Here is a 15,214-nt window from a genome sequence, read left to right as displayed (position 1 = left end):
TGTGTGATAAGCTGCAGGATTCAAACACAAGTGTAACTTATAAACACATGTTCATACTTTTATTACACAATCAGAGAGAAAGAAACAGAGAGAGAGTGCAGGACAGACAGACAGGTGACAGTCTCAGGTGTATACACTGCTACAAACAGGAGAATTTAGTGTTTGTGTTATTACGAGTGCTAAACAAGAAGAGTTCCCAGATGGTGCAGTGGACACATGTGTGACTCCTGTGATTAAAGCATCTTTCTTTCAGCTTAACGAGTGAACCGTCAGCTCGTTCAAACACACGTTAAAGCCCGTTTGGCTCGACACCACTGAACAGAGGCAGCAATGTAACATAGCTAACATTAACAGTGCAGTGAATCCTGCTTGTGCTGTGATATTCAGGACTGCAAACCGAGCAGCATCACTGACTTTCAGCTTGTTGTGTTTGTGGATATATGACTGACTTTAATTATCCATAAAATCATCACAATCTCTGTAAGATTAAGGTCGACTATCTAACGGCGTATAAAGTAAAGGCTTTAAAACCAAGTTAGTACAAACATCATTAATGTCACATAACTTTGCCGACATGTGGCCAACAGTAATGTTTTAATGTTCTTCATTATTAAACAATTGCACATAAATAAGTGACATCATATTCAGTACTTATTTTGACAGTTCACTCTTTGGCCGCCCCGCTTCAGGCATCTGCCATTTTTTTCCAAACAAAATATCCACAGCCACCGCCGCGCTATGAACTGTGGGATATATGGGACCACGAAGTCTACACCAGACCACACTTCAATTTTGGGGAAATGAACTGCACATTTATCGACCACATTTGGAGTACACTTCGAATTGGGACACCCTTCGTCATGTCGCTGTGACGTAATCGGTCTCCAAATGTGCACTACAAAGCGTGTGGTCGCTGGATTGGGACACAGCCCTGGACACTAAACAAAGAGACACAGGTGCTGCTTCCTGGAAAGAGGCGGGACTTTACCTGAACCTCAGCACAGGTGGGAGGGGGGAGGAGGCAGATTTTCAGATGAGCTTCTGAATGTTTAACTTTGTGCGTGAGATTTAAAGTGGATTCAAACTTGTCTCATTTCATTATGTTATTCTCTGAGCGGTTTTTGTTTTTGTTAAAATTTTAAAAAATGACTTTGTATCTTTTAACAAATTCATAATTACCAGTAGAGCAGGGCGATATGGCCAAAAATATTTATCACAATATATATTTGAAGATTTGCGATAACGATATAATTGATGCGAGACAAAATACAACTCCATAACATTACTAGCGCGAAAAGACAACCTTCCATTTATTTTCACTTAAACAAGCTGGTTTTTATGTACATTAAAGCTTTATAAAAATGTAACAGTGCAAATGCAAATTCCTTGCTGAAAGTTTAACCAAAAGGCATTTCCAGTAGAAATGGGCTGACATATCCTGAGCATAACCATGTATAATATCCACTGAAGTTAAAAAGAGGTGCTTTGCAACATTAAACTGCAGTGTGCAGTACGTATTTTTCGGACCATAAGGTGCACAGGATTATAAGGCACATTAAGCGAAACAAAGCAGTCAGATAAATCAAACTTTTTAAAAACTCATTCTTCTTGCTTCCTCCACTTCTGTACCATTGATTCATTAATGTTGAATTCTCTGGCAGCTGCTCTATTCCCATGTTGTTGCAGTAAATTAATGACTAACCTCGTATTGTGGATGGATTATCTCAGTTGTTCTCCTGACTGAACTTTGGTCCGTTTACAGCATCCTGATATGCGATTGCATTTGTCTCTACCATGAGGAACCTTCACGTTAACTTTTATAAGTGGAAAAGTGTTAGTGTTCATCCTCCAGCTTCACTGTTTATGTTATGCTAACATAGCTGTGTCGCTAGCAATCACGTAGTACATCATTATATACCAGCTAGCCCAACTTCAGTAACCCTACAAACGTCACTGCTGTTTAGTTTCCTGTCTTCATTTATGTTGGAAGTGATAGCAGAGCTGTACGTTTGAATTTTTTCAGAAATCTCTCAGTCAGAACATGCTATATCATGCTTAGGTAACTAGCGAAACTAGCGAGCTAACTTCCGCTAGCTTCCTGCTAACTTCTAACTCCGTTAAATGTAATAACTTTTGTTTTCATGGATGCCTGGAAGTTAAACTTTATAGTTACACCTGGTAAAGCAGCAATGCTAATCGTTTTATTAAAGATGAAAGAATTTAGACAGTTTTTAACTCTCAGTGATGCTGCAGTGTTGTTTGACCGGAAGCATACAGAGTTTAGGACCCAGATTACTCCCAGATTTAAGAGCATCTTAGTCCGACAAATACGACAATAACAACGGCCGCTTGCATGTTCTGCAAAAAAATGTGCTTTGTTGTGTATCTGACGGACAAACACCAAACCAGTTCCACATCACGGAAGTTGCACCATTTTTACAAACCAATTCTGGTTCATCTGTTTCACTCAATAATCGGCCATGTGCGTATGAAAACAAAGGCACTGTGCATGCGCGTTTTACTCCCATTCTATCGCGATATCTCATTTTCCTATCGTTGCCTAACATTATACCGGTATTACCGTGAACGGTATAATACGGCCCAGCCCTAATTACCAGTAATGTTAATACAAGATCAACCGCCACAACTACATGTGTTCATTCCTAAAATATCTGACTGAGACTGCTCAGACTGAGCCTCAGTCAGAGCAAAGTTCACATGCTGTGTTATGATGGCTACTCAAAAACAAAGTAAAGTTTTACTGGTTCCTTTTCTTGAAAGTAATGGAGAATGGTACTTAATTACTCTCTGGAGTAAGTAATTTTCTATACCTGGGCTCAAAAGCAGAGGTGAGTCTTTTCGTTCATGGCTCATTAGCCATTTGGCCATTATAAGAGCTTCTGAATGTTTAACTTTGTGAGTGAGATTTAAAGTAGATTCAAACGTGTCTCATTTCATTATGTTATTCTCTGACAGATTTTTGTTCTTATTAAAATAAAAAAAATGACTTTGTATCTTTTAACAAATTCATGATTACCAGTAATATTAGTACAAGATCAACCGCCACAGCTTCATGTGTTCATTCTTTAAATATGTCGTCTGACCGCTCAGACTGAGCCTCAGTCAGAGCAAAGTTCACGTGCTGTGTTATGGTGGCTACTCAAAAACAAAGCAAAGTTTTACTGGTTACTTTTCTTCAAAGTAATGGAGAATGGTACTTAATTACTCTCTCGAGTAAGTAATTTTCTATACCTGGGCTCAAAAGCAGAGGTGAAAGAGTGAAAGAGTCGTTCATGGCTCATTATATTTAGCCTGCCCTTTTACATGAGAGCTGCCTTATCTGTCAATAGGTTTTTCTTGCTCTCAATGATTTTCAGCTCTGGTTGAGCAGGACATGTTTGCTTTCACTGGGCAAATACAGTCTTATTTACTTCTATTATGTTTGAGGTTTCTTTCAAAACAGAGGTTTGCATTTTAATGGATTTAGTGATTGGAGTAACTTTATATGATTCAAAATCATATAAGGAGAGTGGAAAGGAGAGTTCGTCCGTTAGTCGAACCTCGGATACAGGAGGAACAATGCGGTTTTCGTCCTGGTCGCGGAACACTGGACCAGCTCTTTATCCTCTCCAGGATACTTGAGGGTGCATGGGAGTTTGCCCAACCAGTCTAAATGTGTTTTGTGGACTTGGAGAAGGCATTCGACCGTGTCCCTCGGGGTGTCCTGTGGGAGGTGTTGCGGGAATATGGGGTGTCTGGCCCATTGCTATGGGCCATTCGATCCCTATACAACCGTTGCAAGAGCTTGGTTCGCATTGCCGGCAATAAGTCGGACTCGTTCCCGGTGGGTGATGGGCTCCGCCAGGGCTGCCCTTTGTCTCCGGTTCTGTTCATAATTTTTATGGACAGGATTTCTAGGCGCAGCCAAGTGGCGGAGGGCTTTCGCTTTGGTGGCCTCAGAATCTCATCTCTGATTTTTGCAGATGATGTGGTTCTGTTGGCTTCATCGGGTGAGGGCCTCCAGCTCGCACTGGAACGGTTCGCAGCCGAGTGTGAAGCAGCGGGAATGAGGATCAGCACCTCCAAATCTGAGGCCATGGTTCTCAGCCGGAAAAGGGTGGAGTGCCCACTCCGGGTCGGGGATGAGTTCCTGCCCCAAGTGGAGGAGTTCAAGTATCTCGGGGTCTTGTTCGCGAGTGATGGGAGAAGGGAGCCGGAGATCGACAGACGGATTGGGGCTGCAGCTGCAGTAATGCGGACGCTGCACTGGTCCGTCGTGGTGAAGAGGGAGCTGAGTGTAAAAGCGAAGCTCTCAATTTACCGGTCGATCTACGTCCCTACCCTCACCTATGGCCACGAGCTGTGGGTAGTGACCGAAAGAACGAGATCGCGGATACAAGCGGCGGAAATGAGCTTCCTCCGAAGGGTGGCTGGCCTCTCCCTTAGAGATAGGGTGAGAAGTTCGGCCATCCGGGAGGGGCTCAGAGTAGAGCAGCTGCTGCTCCACATCGAAAGGAGCCAGCTGAGGTGGTTCGGGCATCTGACAAGGATGCCCCCTGGGCGCCTCCTGGGTGAGGTGTTCCAGGCACGCTGGAGAGATTATATCTCTCGGCTGGCCTGGGAACGCCTTGGTATTCCCCCGGATAAGCTGGAGGAGGTGGCTGGGGAGAGGGAGGTCTGGGCCTCTTTGCTTAGGCTGCTGCCCCCGCGACCCGGCCCCGGATAAAGCGGATGAAGATGGATGGAAAATTCAAAATAATAATTTCTACCGTCTCTTTATTCTAATCCAGTTGGGGTTTTTTTGTTGTTGTTTTTTTGTTTTTAATGGCATAGAAAATTAGAGGTGATCAACCAGCATTTTTGAACAGACCAGGAAGGAGGAGACAGAGTTTTGGTTGTGATTTCTATTTCATCATTGTGGTTCGGATTAAAATACAACCTTTAGCAACATTAACCGGTTGTGGGTAGAGGAAGCTAAATATAAAGCAGACAGACAGACAGACCAAGAATACCTATAACACCATCAGAATTACTGATGGAAAAACGACTCATGTGCAGACACAAGTTATTCACATTACAGAATTAAATGAATTGATGGACACATACAAAGAAATGATATGAAAAACCTTTGAGGTATAAAATATCATAGAGATCTCTAAAATATTTACAATAGAAGAGTAGAAGTGGATCTACTAGAACAATGAACAGAGCACAGACAGAGTATGCAATAAGTCTCTGGTCTTATCCATAGAATAAAATGTCTCAAAGGGACAAAGCAACTAACAACCTTCTTGAAAAGTTAATGTGTATTTAATTTTAAGCATAGATGTATTTAACACAAGATTATTGGCATTAGGTAGCAGAAATTTGTAACCAAACCCAAGTAAATTAACTAGATCCAGTGAGCATATAGGGCTTCGGAGCGTGATGTCACGGGGGTGGGCGTGGAAAGGATTTTGGCCCGATTCACCATTTTGGGGGTCTAAGCTAGGAGCGATAGCATAGCCATGGTTCGTACTTGCTGTGTGCTCGGCTGCAATGTTCGATCTTACGACCGTCACGGGAATAAGGTTGGATTGTCTTTTTATGCTTTCCCAACCTGGAAGCAACGTGAAGGAGCTCATGTATCGGATGTTACCAAACGAAGGCGTCTAGCCTGGATAGCAGCCGTGAGACGAGCTGATATCAAGTTCTGTTACGTCTCCAGATATCAGCTGGTGTGCTCACGACATTTTCATTCCGGTAAGTTCTAAATATGTTCTTATCACACTTTATAGCTGAATAATATTACCGTTGATGGTCTCGGAAGTTATAGAAATTGCGATCAAACATCGAATGGAGTGACTTTGCAGACATATGTGCTATGTAACGATTCGCTAATTGTTTCGCACAACTGTAGGGAAGCCTGCCTATGAAATGGATCAAACAAATCCAGACTGGGTACCAACGCTACACATGGGGCACTCCGAAATCCGAACATCACATTCAGACCGTCACAGGAGGCGAACACAACGTCAACAAAATAAAGTACTATTTGGAGGTAAACGACAACCGCACCCCCAGCCACAGTCTCTTATTTTAAAAGTTGATCTTAGTCAATTAACACAAACATTTTTGAGTATTCATACGGCCTTAATGTATAAACCATTTAAAAGTTCCCTTGTGTATTTGCACTCTTTTTATTGGACAGGCTTTGACAATGGAGCAGCAGAGTGTGAAGGTGAAGCCTCAGCAGAATGTCAAGGTGAAGCCTCAGCAGAGTGTGAAGGTGAAGCCTCAGCAGAAGTTACCACAGAAGAGCAGCCAGAGATGGACACCACCGAAGAGCAACACCATAACAACCTTGTTATTTTGGCTGAGGGACAAATTTGTGCTGGACAAGTAGAAGCAGAGGTAACGGGTGCTGATGCAGAAAACATTGATATCAGAGAGAAACAGACAGAAGATCAACAACTGACAAATGATTGTGTGCACTGTGTACAGAGCAGAGCAGAAATAAACCGGCTGCTGGAGGAGAACAGAAAGCTTAAATCAAAGTTGGACAAGACAGAGCTGAATGAAAACTTTTTAAAGGGTGACACGGAAAAAGTGAAATATTACACTGGTTTTACTTGTTTTGCTATTTTTATGTCCGTGCTCGAGAATGTAAAAGCTTTCCTACCAGCATCAAAGAAACTGTCGCATTTCCAAATGCTTTTACTCACACTTATGCGACTTAGACTTGATCTTCCTGTCCAGCATCTTAGTTATCTATTCAATGTCTCCTACAAAACTCTTTCTTCTGTCTTTTCTGATACAATTGACGTGTTGCATGCTCGCTTTGGAATACTTGTACACTGGCCAGAGAGGCACTGTTTGCAAGCAACAATGGGTGAAGACGTTACCTTCCTTGATAAAATTGTGAGGGTGTGTTGTGTTTTGGTTAACATGTGCCCCAGTGTGGTAGTGAAACCAGGCACACATGAGACTTGTACTTGTTAATTAATAATTGTTTAAAAAAGGAAAACCTTTTTAGTTTTTTGTATGTGTGACTGTATGAACACATTGACATTGCGTTATGTAACCATTTCTGTACCTGTATACTATAAGCGAAAGTTTATCATCACTTTGGACTCTTTGTTTCACTAAAATTACGTTATAATAAAAGCAAGATAACAAATAACTGCTTTGCACTCTTTATTTCACACTTTGACAATTGGTACATGGTAAGTGCTGCACGTTTGAAATCAAGTTATACATATTTCAATGCACTTCTGACAAAAAACTAGACACCAGAAGAAAAAACGTTGTGACCACACGGGGCTGCATTTCGCTTAGAGAAATGTTTTCCTACAAGTTCAGGAAGGCACACCTTCTGAAAGAACTCCTGAGCTTTCTTTAAATGTGATTCCCAGAAGTGCACATCTGGTAAGATGCGTAAAATTGCCATGTCTTTTTGTGTCCATACCACGAGGTCACAGTGCTTTGCGTTGGCCACAAAGACCTGTGTTTGCACTTGTGAGTAAAAGCGATGTGTCTTCTTCAAGTTAAGTCCTTTTGCTGTCAATTCGAGGCAGAAGTCTTTGTCATGTGCATTCAACGCTTCCTGAATGCTGTCACATCGGTATTTAAATGGACACAATGGTTGTGTTCCCCGGCAAAACCCAGTAGGCTGGTTCATCTGTGACTGTCTTTGTGCCACGTATCCTCACTGTTGCCTCCACTTTAAACAGAAGTGCAGCGACATGGGTGCAGGTCTCAGCAACTCCGGCCATACAGGTGCAGTGTGCAGTTTCGACCTTCCCTGTGGTGCTTACAATTACCCATGGTCGTAATGCAGGTTCATTTAATCTTTGGGAGTGCAGTACCTGTAACATGCAAGGACAAGGTTGATGTAAAGACAATAAATGAAATGAGACAGGGAGGACACTGATTGGCGTTAATAATTTGCCCGATTATCAATGTGTTAATTTGCATCTACTATACAATTATGGGCACATAATATGATAACGATATTTTAACAGTTCAATGATAAAGATTTAACATTAATTATGGTGGGGGGTGGAAAATGGCTATGTCACTCGATGCACTCCAGCTGACTTACCTTGGTATGAATGACGACGTACTCAGATTTTGGCGGCTTGAAAATAGCCAAATCTTGCACCCAGCCATTTGTAAATTGGATATGCGCCTCCAGTGACTTGTAATTACGAAACTGGTTCGCAGTGTAAGCACTTACTCCACAAACAAGATAGGTGAAGATATCGGGGTAGGACAGTGGCAGTAAGTCGTCTGGGTCTTTACTCCACTGCCGTATGTCGTATGGGTCCAGATTTGCGATGCACTCTATTTTTTTCAAATACCGCTGCTTCGCCTCTGGACGCAATCGATCTCTATACCGTCCGTTTTCTTTCGAGCTGCTTTTAAGCATGTTTCTTGTCGTAGTCGCCGTTCCAATACAGTGTATTTGTTTGGATCGTAGACCCCGAAAATGGAGCTGCGCTCCCACAGTGCATTGCGGCGTGACGTCAACTCCGAAGCCCTATATTGAGACTGAAAGCATTTCAAAATGACCAAAATTCAAAGCATTTAACAAAAAAATTTAAGTCTTGGGACCTCGAAATAGAGAGAAGCGCAAGAGACAAACTACTAGAGTTTAAAATCTTGAAATGATAAAGAGGAAAACTCAAATCCACTGATTGGGAACAAAATTACAAGGTGAACATGACAGCGATACAAAGACATGAAAAAGCTGAAAAGTTCAAATACTTAAAATACTGCACATTATACACGACTCAAGTCACAGCCTCCACATACAGATTCTATCAGCAGGTACCTGATTTAAAACATGCTTTAAATGTTTGTGTTGTTTGTGAGAATGTATTGTAGCGAGCCAGGGGGAGGGGCCACTGGCTCAAGGGATAATGGGACTATTTACCTGACGTTACCATTTTCTATGTGGCAGCGCTTTACGGTTACTGTGTGTTGATTTGCCTTTGCTGTTGCTAGTGTGTAACGTTACCGCAGCTGTATGTGTTCTGTATTTAATGTTGTTAGAGCTCCGTGATTCAAACTGCTGTGCCCGTGCACCACCTCTTTCTGCTGTTGTGGGTGAGGGGCATTCCTACTGAAAGGCTGTGGCATAATGGTTAAGGTAGGATTAGCAGGTCAAAACAGAAGTCTCTGTCTCCTCCTTGTTTGAGCTCACCACAATATATATATATATAATATTTCTTGTGACATTCCTTGCAGTGACCGGAGCTGAACTGCTTTGTTTCCAGTTTTTTCAACATCATTTCAGTAAACAAGGCTGGACTGGGACAAAAAATCGGCCCGGGCATTTTGACTAGAGCCCGGCCCACCAGGATAAAGATTGAAAATGTGACGTCATTCAGGGGTAAAACCGCAAAGGATTCTGGGAACTTGTGGCAAGAGGTACTAGCGCACGCAGGCTTTCAATTGAACTCAGTTACACAGCGATAAAAAGAAACCCAAAAAATGGCAAGAAGCTGTTGTATTATTAACTGCAATAGCCGGTCGCATGACAGCCACGGGACGCCAACGGGTAAAGAGATCGTTTTTTTTTTATCGGATTACGTCGTTGAAGAGAAATTTTTTAAGCCATGTTTCCGAAGTAAGAGCCGACGTATGGTCTGGATATACCAAATATAACGTCTCAGAACACTCCAGCTCACATGTTAGTCTGCTCCAAGCATTCCCACAAAGGTCAGAGTTTTGTAGTAGTTAATACGTCATTTTTCTTAACATAATTGGTGATATAGGTTACAAGCAAGTCTGGCGCTGAACAGAAATTGTCGCTCCTTTGTTTATTGTGCATAAATAGTAAATTGTCCTGACACAATATTGCGTTTCGCTTCTGTTATCACCATGGTACATTGACAAAAACATATACTTTTATTCACAGGATAAAACAGTTGTTTTGTATCACTAATTGCCCAGTACGATTACAGCATACAATATTATTGTCACTGCTACATTTCTGTAATGCTACCAGAAATTATTTCCACTACTAATTAATTACCGTTGAGCTCAAAGGTCCTATTAATAAACGGTTAACGAATGTGTATTTATGACGACGATTTGTGAGACTGGTAAACTTACCTTTGTTCGTACGATGGTCTTTCGTTCTACACGGTGCATTTCAAGGTCCTGCACCCATCCGTCGGTAAACTGTACCTGGGCTTGTTGCAGTGACCTGAAGTTACTAAACTTCATGAGTGTATGCACTCACTCCAAGAACCGTATAATTATAAATATGAGCGTGGTGAAAGTTGGGCAGCACGTTAACGTCTTTTGTCCACTCTGTGTGCTCGTAAGGGTCTGACCCTTTCACTCCTTTGATTTTTTCCTCGTATCTTTTCTTTGTCTTTTCGTCGAGTCTGTCTTTGTACGGACCGGCATTGTTCTCCTTTTGTTTTGTACATTGCTTTTTTGTGCGGCATAGAAAAAACAAGAAGGTATTGGAACCGGAGAATGAACGTTTTGCGGTGCTGCAAACGCTTGCATTTGATGTGGTACTTGGATTGTTTTGCCACGAGTTCCCGGCATGCAATGCGCGAAAATCACGCGATTGCTAAACAAGGGGGAGGGTGCATCCGGCCTCCTTGGCTGTAATTGGTCCAGCCCAGAGTCGATCATGACCAATTGGCCAATCCAACACCTTTCATTATATATACCCTTCCTAAAAATTTTTTTTTTAAAAATCCATCGGCCGCTGGCGATTTTTCATTTTTTTCAAGATTTTTCATTTTTCCATTTTTCCCAATGGCCAGTCCAGCTATGTCAGTAAAACTTGAACGTTGACTTTTTAAGCACAAACTGATTTTATCTGATTGTTTCCAGTTAAAGGGATGATTATTGTTCCATCAGATTACTGATCAGTGACTAAAGTTTCATACAGATTGATTTAAAGACTTCATCACAGTAACAAATGCTTTAGTGCAGAGTTACTGACTGATAACCAGTGTGGATTCAGTCAATCAATAATCTATAATCATGTGGATCTGTCTTCAAACAGAGGAGTGATCAAAGTTTATCTCTTTCCATGGAACACAGGATCATTTTTGTTTTTACTTTCTTGGTTAATTTCCTTTAAATCTGCCATACAACTTCTCACAAACCATCAGGTTCAGGAAACAGACAGCTTCCTCTGAACTCATGTACATGTATCATGTACAGACATGATCCCATAAAGAAATCCAAACAGATTTTCTATCATTCTGTGTCTCTATATACAATAGAAAGCACTTATTTGGAGTAAAAACATACTGTTGATAACAGTGTTAGTGTCAGCAGTCAGAGAGAGCTCCATTCACACTGAGCTGTGATTTCAGGGGAGGTGGACATATTTAAACATCATTAGCAACAGTACTAAGAAGAAGTATTTGTAGTTCAGACTGACTTCAGGTATAACTTTGTGAGGTTTTTTTTAGGTTTATAAAGGCAGTTACTTTTCACTGGGGTACGTCACCTATGTCAGCAAGCTATGTCGCACACTGTGAATAATCACGAGTCAGAGCACGAGACTGTTCTTTTCATGTCCTTCAGCTGTGTTGTGTAGACAATCAAAGAAACTGAAATGACCTGTAAGCTTATTACAGCTCCCACGTCCGACTGTAAACATTGAAACCTGAAGTTCCAGTTTGACGATCATTCTTGTTTTTTTTCTGTAACAGACATGAAAAATTATTAAAAGGTTAAAAATCTTCTAAAGTTAATTCATATCTTTTTTGTCCAGAAAGAACACAGTGAACAGTAAGTGATTCATATAAGTTTCCTTCTTTTTCTGCTCCCCACTTACGGCCTGTATGATCTGCTTCTTAATGTTGTTGAGTTAAATTGTTGTGACACAGTTTTTTCTCCTTAGTGAAGAGTGACTATTACAGGCGAACATAATCAAACACAGTTCAGCTGTGATGAAACTCCTACTCTGTCTGCTCTATCCTTCTTTCTGGTTTTATGTATACATCAGACAAAGTGTGAGAGTCAGATACTACTATTCTGGTCTGCTAACATTTTGTCTCTTTTCTCCTCAGCAAATTAAAATGAGGTGTTGAGTTAACTTCAGGATAAACTTAATTAATCTGAATTTTAATGTTTAAACATTATTTTCTTGCTCACATAGATGGGGAAAAAAAGAGTTCATCTGGACTCCACACCCCATGATTCAAAAACAACAAACACTGTATTATATTCTGATTCACAATTAGTTTCTCCACCTAAAATAGAGCATTATATTACAAGATTTCTGGAAACTAGAAAAATCAGATGAAGACAAATGAAACAAGTTTGACATGTTTCATGGATCCTGATCATGTACAGACTTTACTGTGTAGAAACAGATCTTTGTTTTTATAATTTAATGTTAATTTGATTAAAGATTTTGACCTTCATCATTGTTTGACTTCAGGCTGGTTCAGAGTAAAGTTCTCTTGTTGTATCTGCCAGTGTGAACAGACATCTAATATCAGCCACACCCAGACTGCTTACTTTGTTTGGAGCATTTCTACTGCAAACATTCTAAGTTTCACTCTGTTTCAAGTCTATAGATGCAGTCACACTTTCTGTGAGAGATAAAAATGATCCTATTGACAACATGATTCTTTTTTTTTTTTGCTGGATGACTAGGTGTTCCTGTTCATCGATGACTAACACGACCTGGATGACTGAGAAGCTCCAGTTTCAATTTCTTTATGAATCTTCTGAATTCTGACCTCTGAAGCATTCAAGCATGAAAGGGCTTCTAACTCGAGGATGAACGAGTGTGATGTTCATCTTTGTACACTTTAATTTCACTCTTTTTCATGCTCTGTTTTTTGTGGTGAAGCAATTTGTGATGGTCGTCTTGAAAGGCGTTCTATAAATAAAATGACATGACAGATGTTTAAACTGCATCTGGAGCTGCTCTAATACAACCAGCCTGTCATGGAAACACATCGTTTGCTCCCATTTCTCTTGTTGGATCCACAAGAAATGCTAAAAATAACAGCTGCTATGCATCAACAAGTCTCTGTGAAAGAAACAGAAACAAAGAGTTCTTGTTTGTGAGTTCAGGCAGTAAGTGTTCAGGCTGTGAAAAAACTAAACACTGACTGTTTCTGCCTTTTGATTTTCTGTAGTTCTATGTGTGTTTGCACATTTCAGTGACTTGCTGCATGCATTTCACAGCAGACTAGAAACAAATGAGGGCTGGCTCCAGACTTTTGCACAGTACTGTAGATTCCCAAAGAGCCCCTTAACTCAGTCAGAGTGCACAGGAAAAGCTGCTCAGCACAATCTGACCCTTCAAACTCTTTCACATGTATGAATGTGATGGAAGGTCAGAGGCGTGTGCTGATTCAAAGCTGTACTGCTTTATCTGTATTTATACTGCTGTATCTCCACTGGGTTCATCTGTGATCTGAGAGGCTAGGCTACAGTTACTGAGCTAGACTGATGGCCAAACACCGATGTTGACCAGGGTTATGCACAATGTACAGAAAACTCCTTCTGAATGACTTTGCTCTTCCATATATTTATTCAGCACAGCAGCGAGGAAAAGATTCTCTAATCCAAACAAATCCCTCTCTCACTGGCTCTGATCTTTGCTGATCCATCTGTAGAAACAAGAGGTGAAGAACTCCACCATCAGAAGAACAAATTAAACCTGAAGAGACACTTTTGTGTGTCCTACCAAACAAAGTCATCATGGAAACACAGAACTGTGTGGATGACAGCGCTCTGAAGCACTTATCCATGTTTGTTAGTATGAAGCAGAGGGTTACAGAACTCTATCTGCTAGCCATGCCTGTGCCTGCTTCTAATTCATAGACTTATAGAAAGAAATCTTTTGAGCTCAGGAATTTAGCAGGTACCACGACAGGAAGCAACGATCATGAGCTGCCAGCTCCTGAGCAGCATCTGTCTTTGGTCAGGCTGGTCTACACCCCCATCCCTGAGTCCAGGAGCTTTACCTCAAACAGTATCGTCCTTCTTTAAATGCAGTCTAGTCCTGTTCAGGCGGCTCTCCCATGTTTGCCATGTGTGGAACTGGATTAACAAGGAATCCCAGAAACAGGAAATCTGTGACACATTACACACACTGTGTGACGACACTTCCTGTGTTTGCTGTTAGAAACATTACTGTACAGTGTTTTCATTCCATGTGAACAGCACACAGCCATTAATCACCACATCTTCTACATTTACACTATAATCAAACTGTATTAGCAGAACAAAAAAAAAGCTGCTCCTCATTTTAACAAATGTCACTCTAACCCAAAAGAAACAGGAAAGTGCATCAATTCATTAGATGATAAAGACAATCAGAAACATGCATTTTACTGCTCAGAGCTGCGGCTTCATTCAACAACTTGTTATATCCAGATTGTTGACATGAGTGATGAAAGGTGTCCATGTGTTCTCAGAGCTCTGCTGTTTAGCCTTTAAATTGGAGCTTATTCCTTCTCCTGATTGGTGCTTGGTCTGTGAGGAACTTCCAGAACAATGAAATCAGTCAGACTGAGATCCACAACAACTCAGAGCTCATTTTTACTACAATTATGCTTTGCAGTCCTATCAGGAAAAGTTTGGCATCGTCTCCTCCTCAGTATCTGACTCGTGTTGTTCGGCCTGCGTCGCTCATTCTGCGCTTTTTTATCTCCTTCCTTGTGTTCTTTGTGACCTCCACAGCAGCACCAAATCCTGCAGATGATCCTGGTTTCATGGAGCTCACAGTTGCCAGTGTTGCATCCACTAAATCCTCTTCTGGCTCCGCCCTTAGCTGCCATGCTCTCATGAGCGTTTTGTGCATCACTGGAAATATGCACATAAGTGCATTAATTTGTTAGTTTTAATGATTTTGGTTTGTTGGATTTACGGGTTTCAGCGTGAAAGTGAATTGAGCCTCGATGGTTCTGTCACGGTGAAGCTTTTAGAAGGATTCTGTCATGATCAGCAGCAGAGCAGTGATCTTCCTTCATGGCAGCTATAACCAGCCTCATCTATATGTTAGAGAACAGGCACCTTTCCCTGAAAGAAGCATGAGCACTCCTGAAGATCTGTTAGAGCTCAGACTATCAGAAGCCCTGAAGGTTTTTAAGAGCAGCAGGAGGAAATATGGCTGCAGGTGAGAAAAGAAACTCTATTTGAAACATTCATTTCATCGAATCCTGTCAGGTCGATGAGTTTAAATCACAGTTTAACGCACAGCTTTCCTTCATGTTTATAAGATTGG

The 15,214-nt window shown here is 41.3% G+C and overlaps 2 protein-coding genes across 2 annotated transcripts; one reads left to right on the top strand and one right to left on the bottom strand.

Annotated features, from left to right (window-relative positions):
• The first annotated feature begins 5,412 nt into the window (after positions 1 to 5,412).
• LOC147334800 (uncharacterized) lies at positions 5,413 to 6,981 on the top strand. Its single transcript, XM_086286002.1, has 4 exons — positions 5,413 to 5,742; positions 5,900 to 6,040; positions 6,191 to 6,220; positions 6,269 to 6,981. Exons 1-4 carry the CDS (start codon positions 5,508 to 5,510, stop codon positions 6,979 to 6,981), a joined length of 1,119 nt encoding a protein of 372 aa, XP_086142128.1. The 5' UTR covers positions 5,413 to 5,507.
• A 626-nt stretch (positions 6,982 to 7,607) lies between these two features.
• On the bottom strand, positions 7,608 to 14,776 carry LOC147334799 (uncharacterized). The gene is made up of 3 exons (XM_086286001.1): positions 14,597 to 14,776; positions 8,084 to 8,521; positions 7,608 to 7,847 (listed from the first exon to the last, which is right to left on the bottom strand). Exons 1-3 carry the CDS (start codon positions 14,774 to 14,776, stop codon positions 7,608 to 7,610), a joined length of 858 nt encoding a protein of 285 aa, XP_086142127.1.
• Between the last annotated feature and the right edge of the window lie 438 nt (positions 14,777 to 15,214).

This window comes from Aulonocara sp. 'chitande type north' Nkhata Bay, linkage group LG3, assembly GCF_057382095.1.
Source record: "Aulonocara sp. 'chitande type north' Nkhata Bay isolate Kocher_YH1m ecotype deep benthic linkage group LG3, A_spYH_male_GT1.1, whole genome shotgun sequence".
In the NCBI taxonomy this organism is placed as follows: Eukaryota; Metazoa; Chordata; class Actinopteri; order Cichliformes; family Cichlidae; genus Aulonocara; species Aulonocara sp. 'chitande type north' Nkhata Bay.
Note: the sequence above shows the minus strand (reverse complement) of the source record. Positions and strands in the feature narration are given on the sequence as shown.

What these genes read in the sequence shown, in the direction of transcription:
- LOC147334800 (XM_086286002.1), top strand. Translation starts at nt 5,508, where the DNA reads ATGGTTCGTACTTGCTGTGTGCTCGGCTGCAATGTTCGATCTTACGAC. An exon ending in CTCACGACATTTTCATTCCG is followed by an intron (nt 5,743 to 5,899) that starts GTAAGTTCTAAA and finishes GCACAACTGTAG; the next exon opens with GGAAGCCTGCCTATGAAATG. An exon ending in AAATAAAGTACTATTTGGAG is followed by an intron (nt 6,041 to 6,190) that starts GTAAACGACAAC and finishes TTTATTGGACAG; the next exon opens with GCTTTGACAATGGAGCAGCA.
- LOC147334799 (XM_086286001.1), bottom strand. Translation starts at nt 14,776, where the DNA reads ATGAGAGCATGGCAGCTAAGGGCGGAGCCAGAAGAGGATTTAGTGGAT. An exon ending in ACGCAGGCCGAACAACACGA is followed by an intron (nt 8,522 to 14,596) that starts GTCAGATACTGA and finishes GTCTCAATATAG; the next exon opens with GGCTTCGGAGTTGACGTCAC. An exon ending in ACGTCGTCATTCATACCAAG is followed by an intron (nt 7,848 to 8,083) that starts GTAAGTCAGCTG and finishes TGCATGTTACAG; the next exon opens with GTACTGCACTCCCAAAGATT.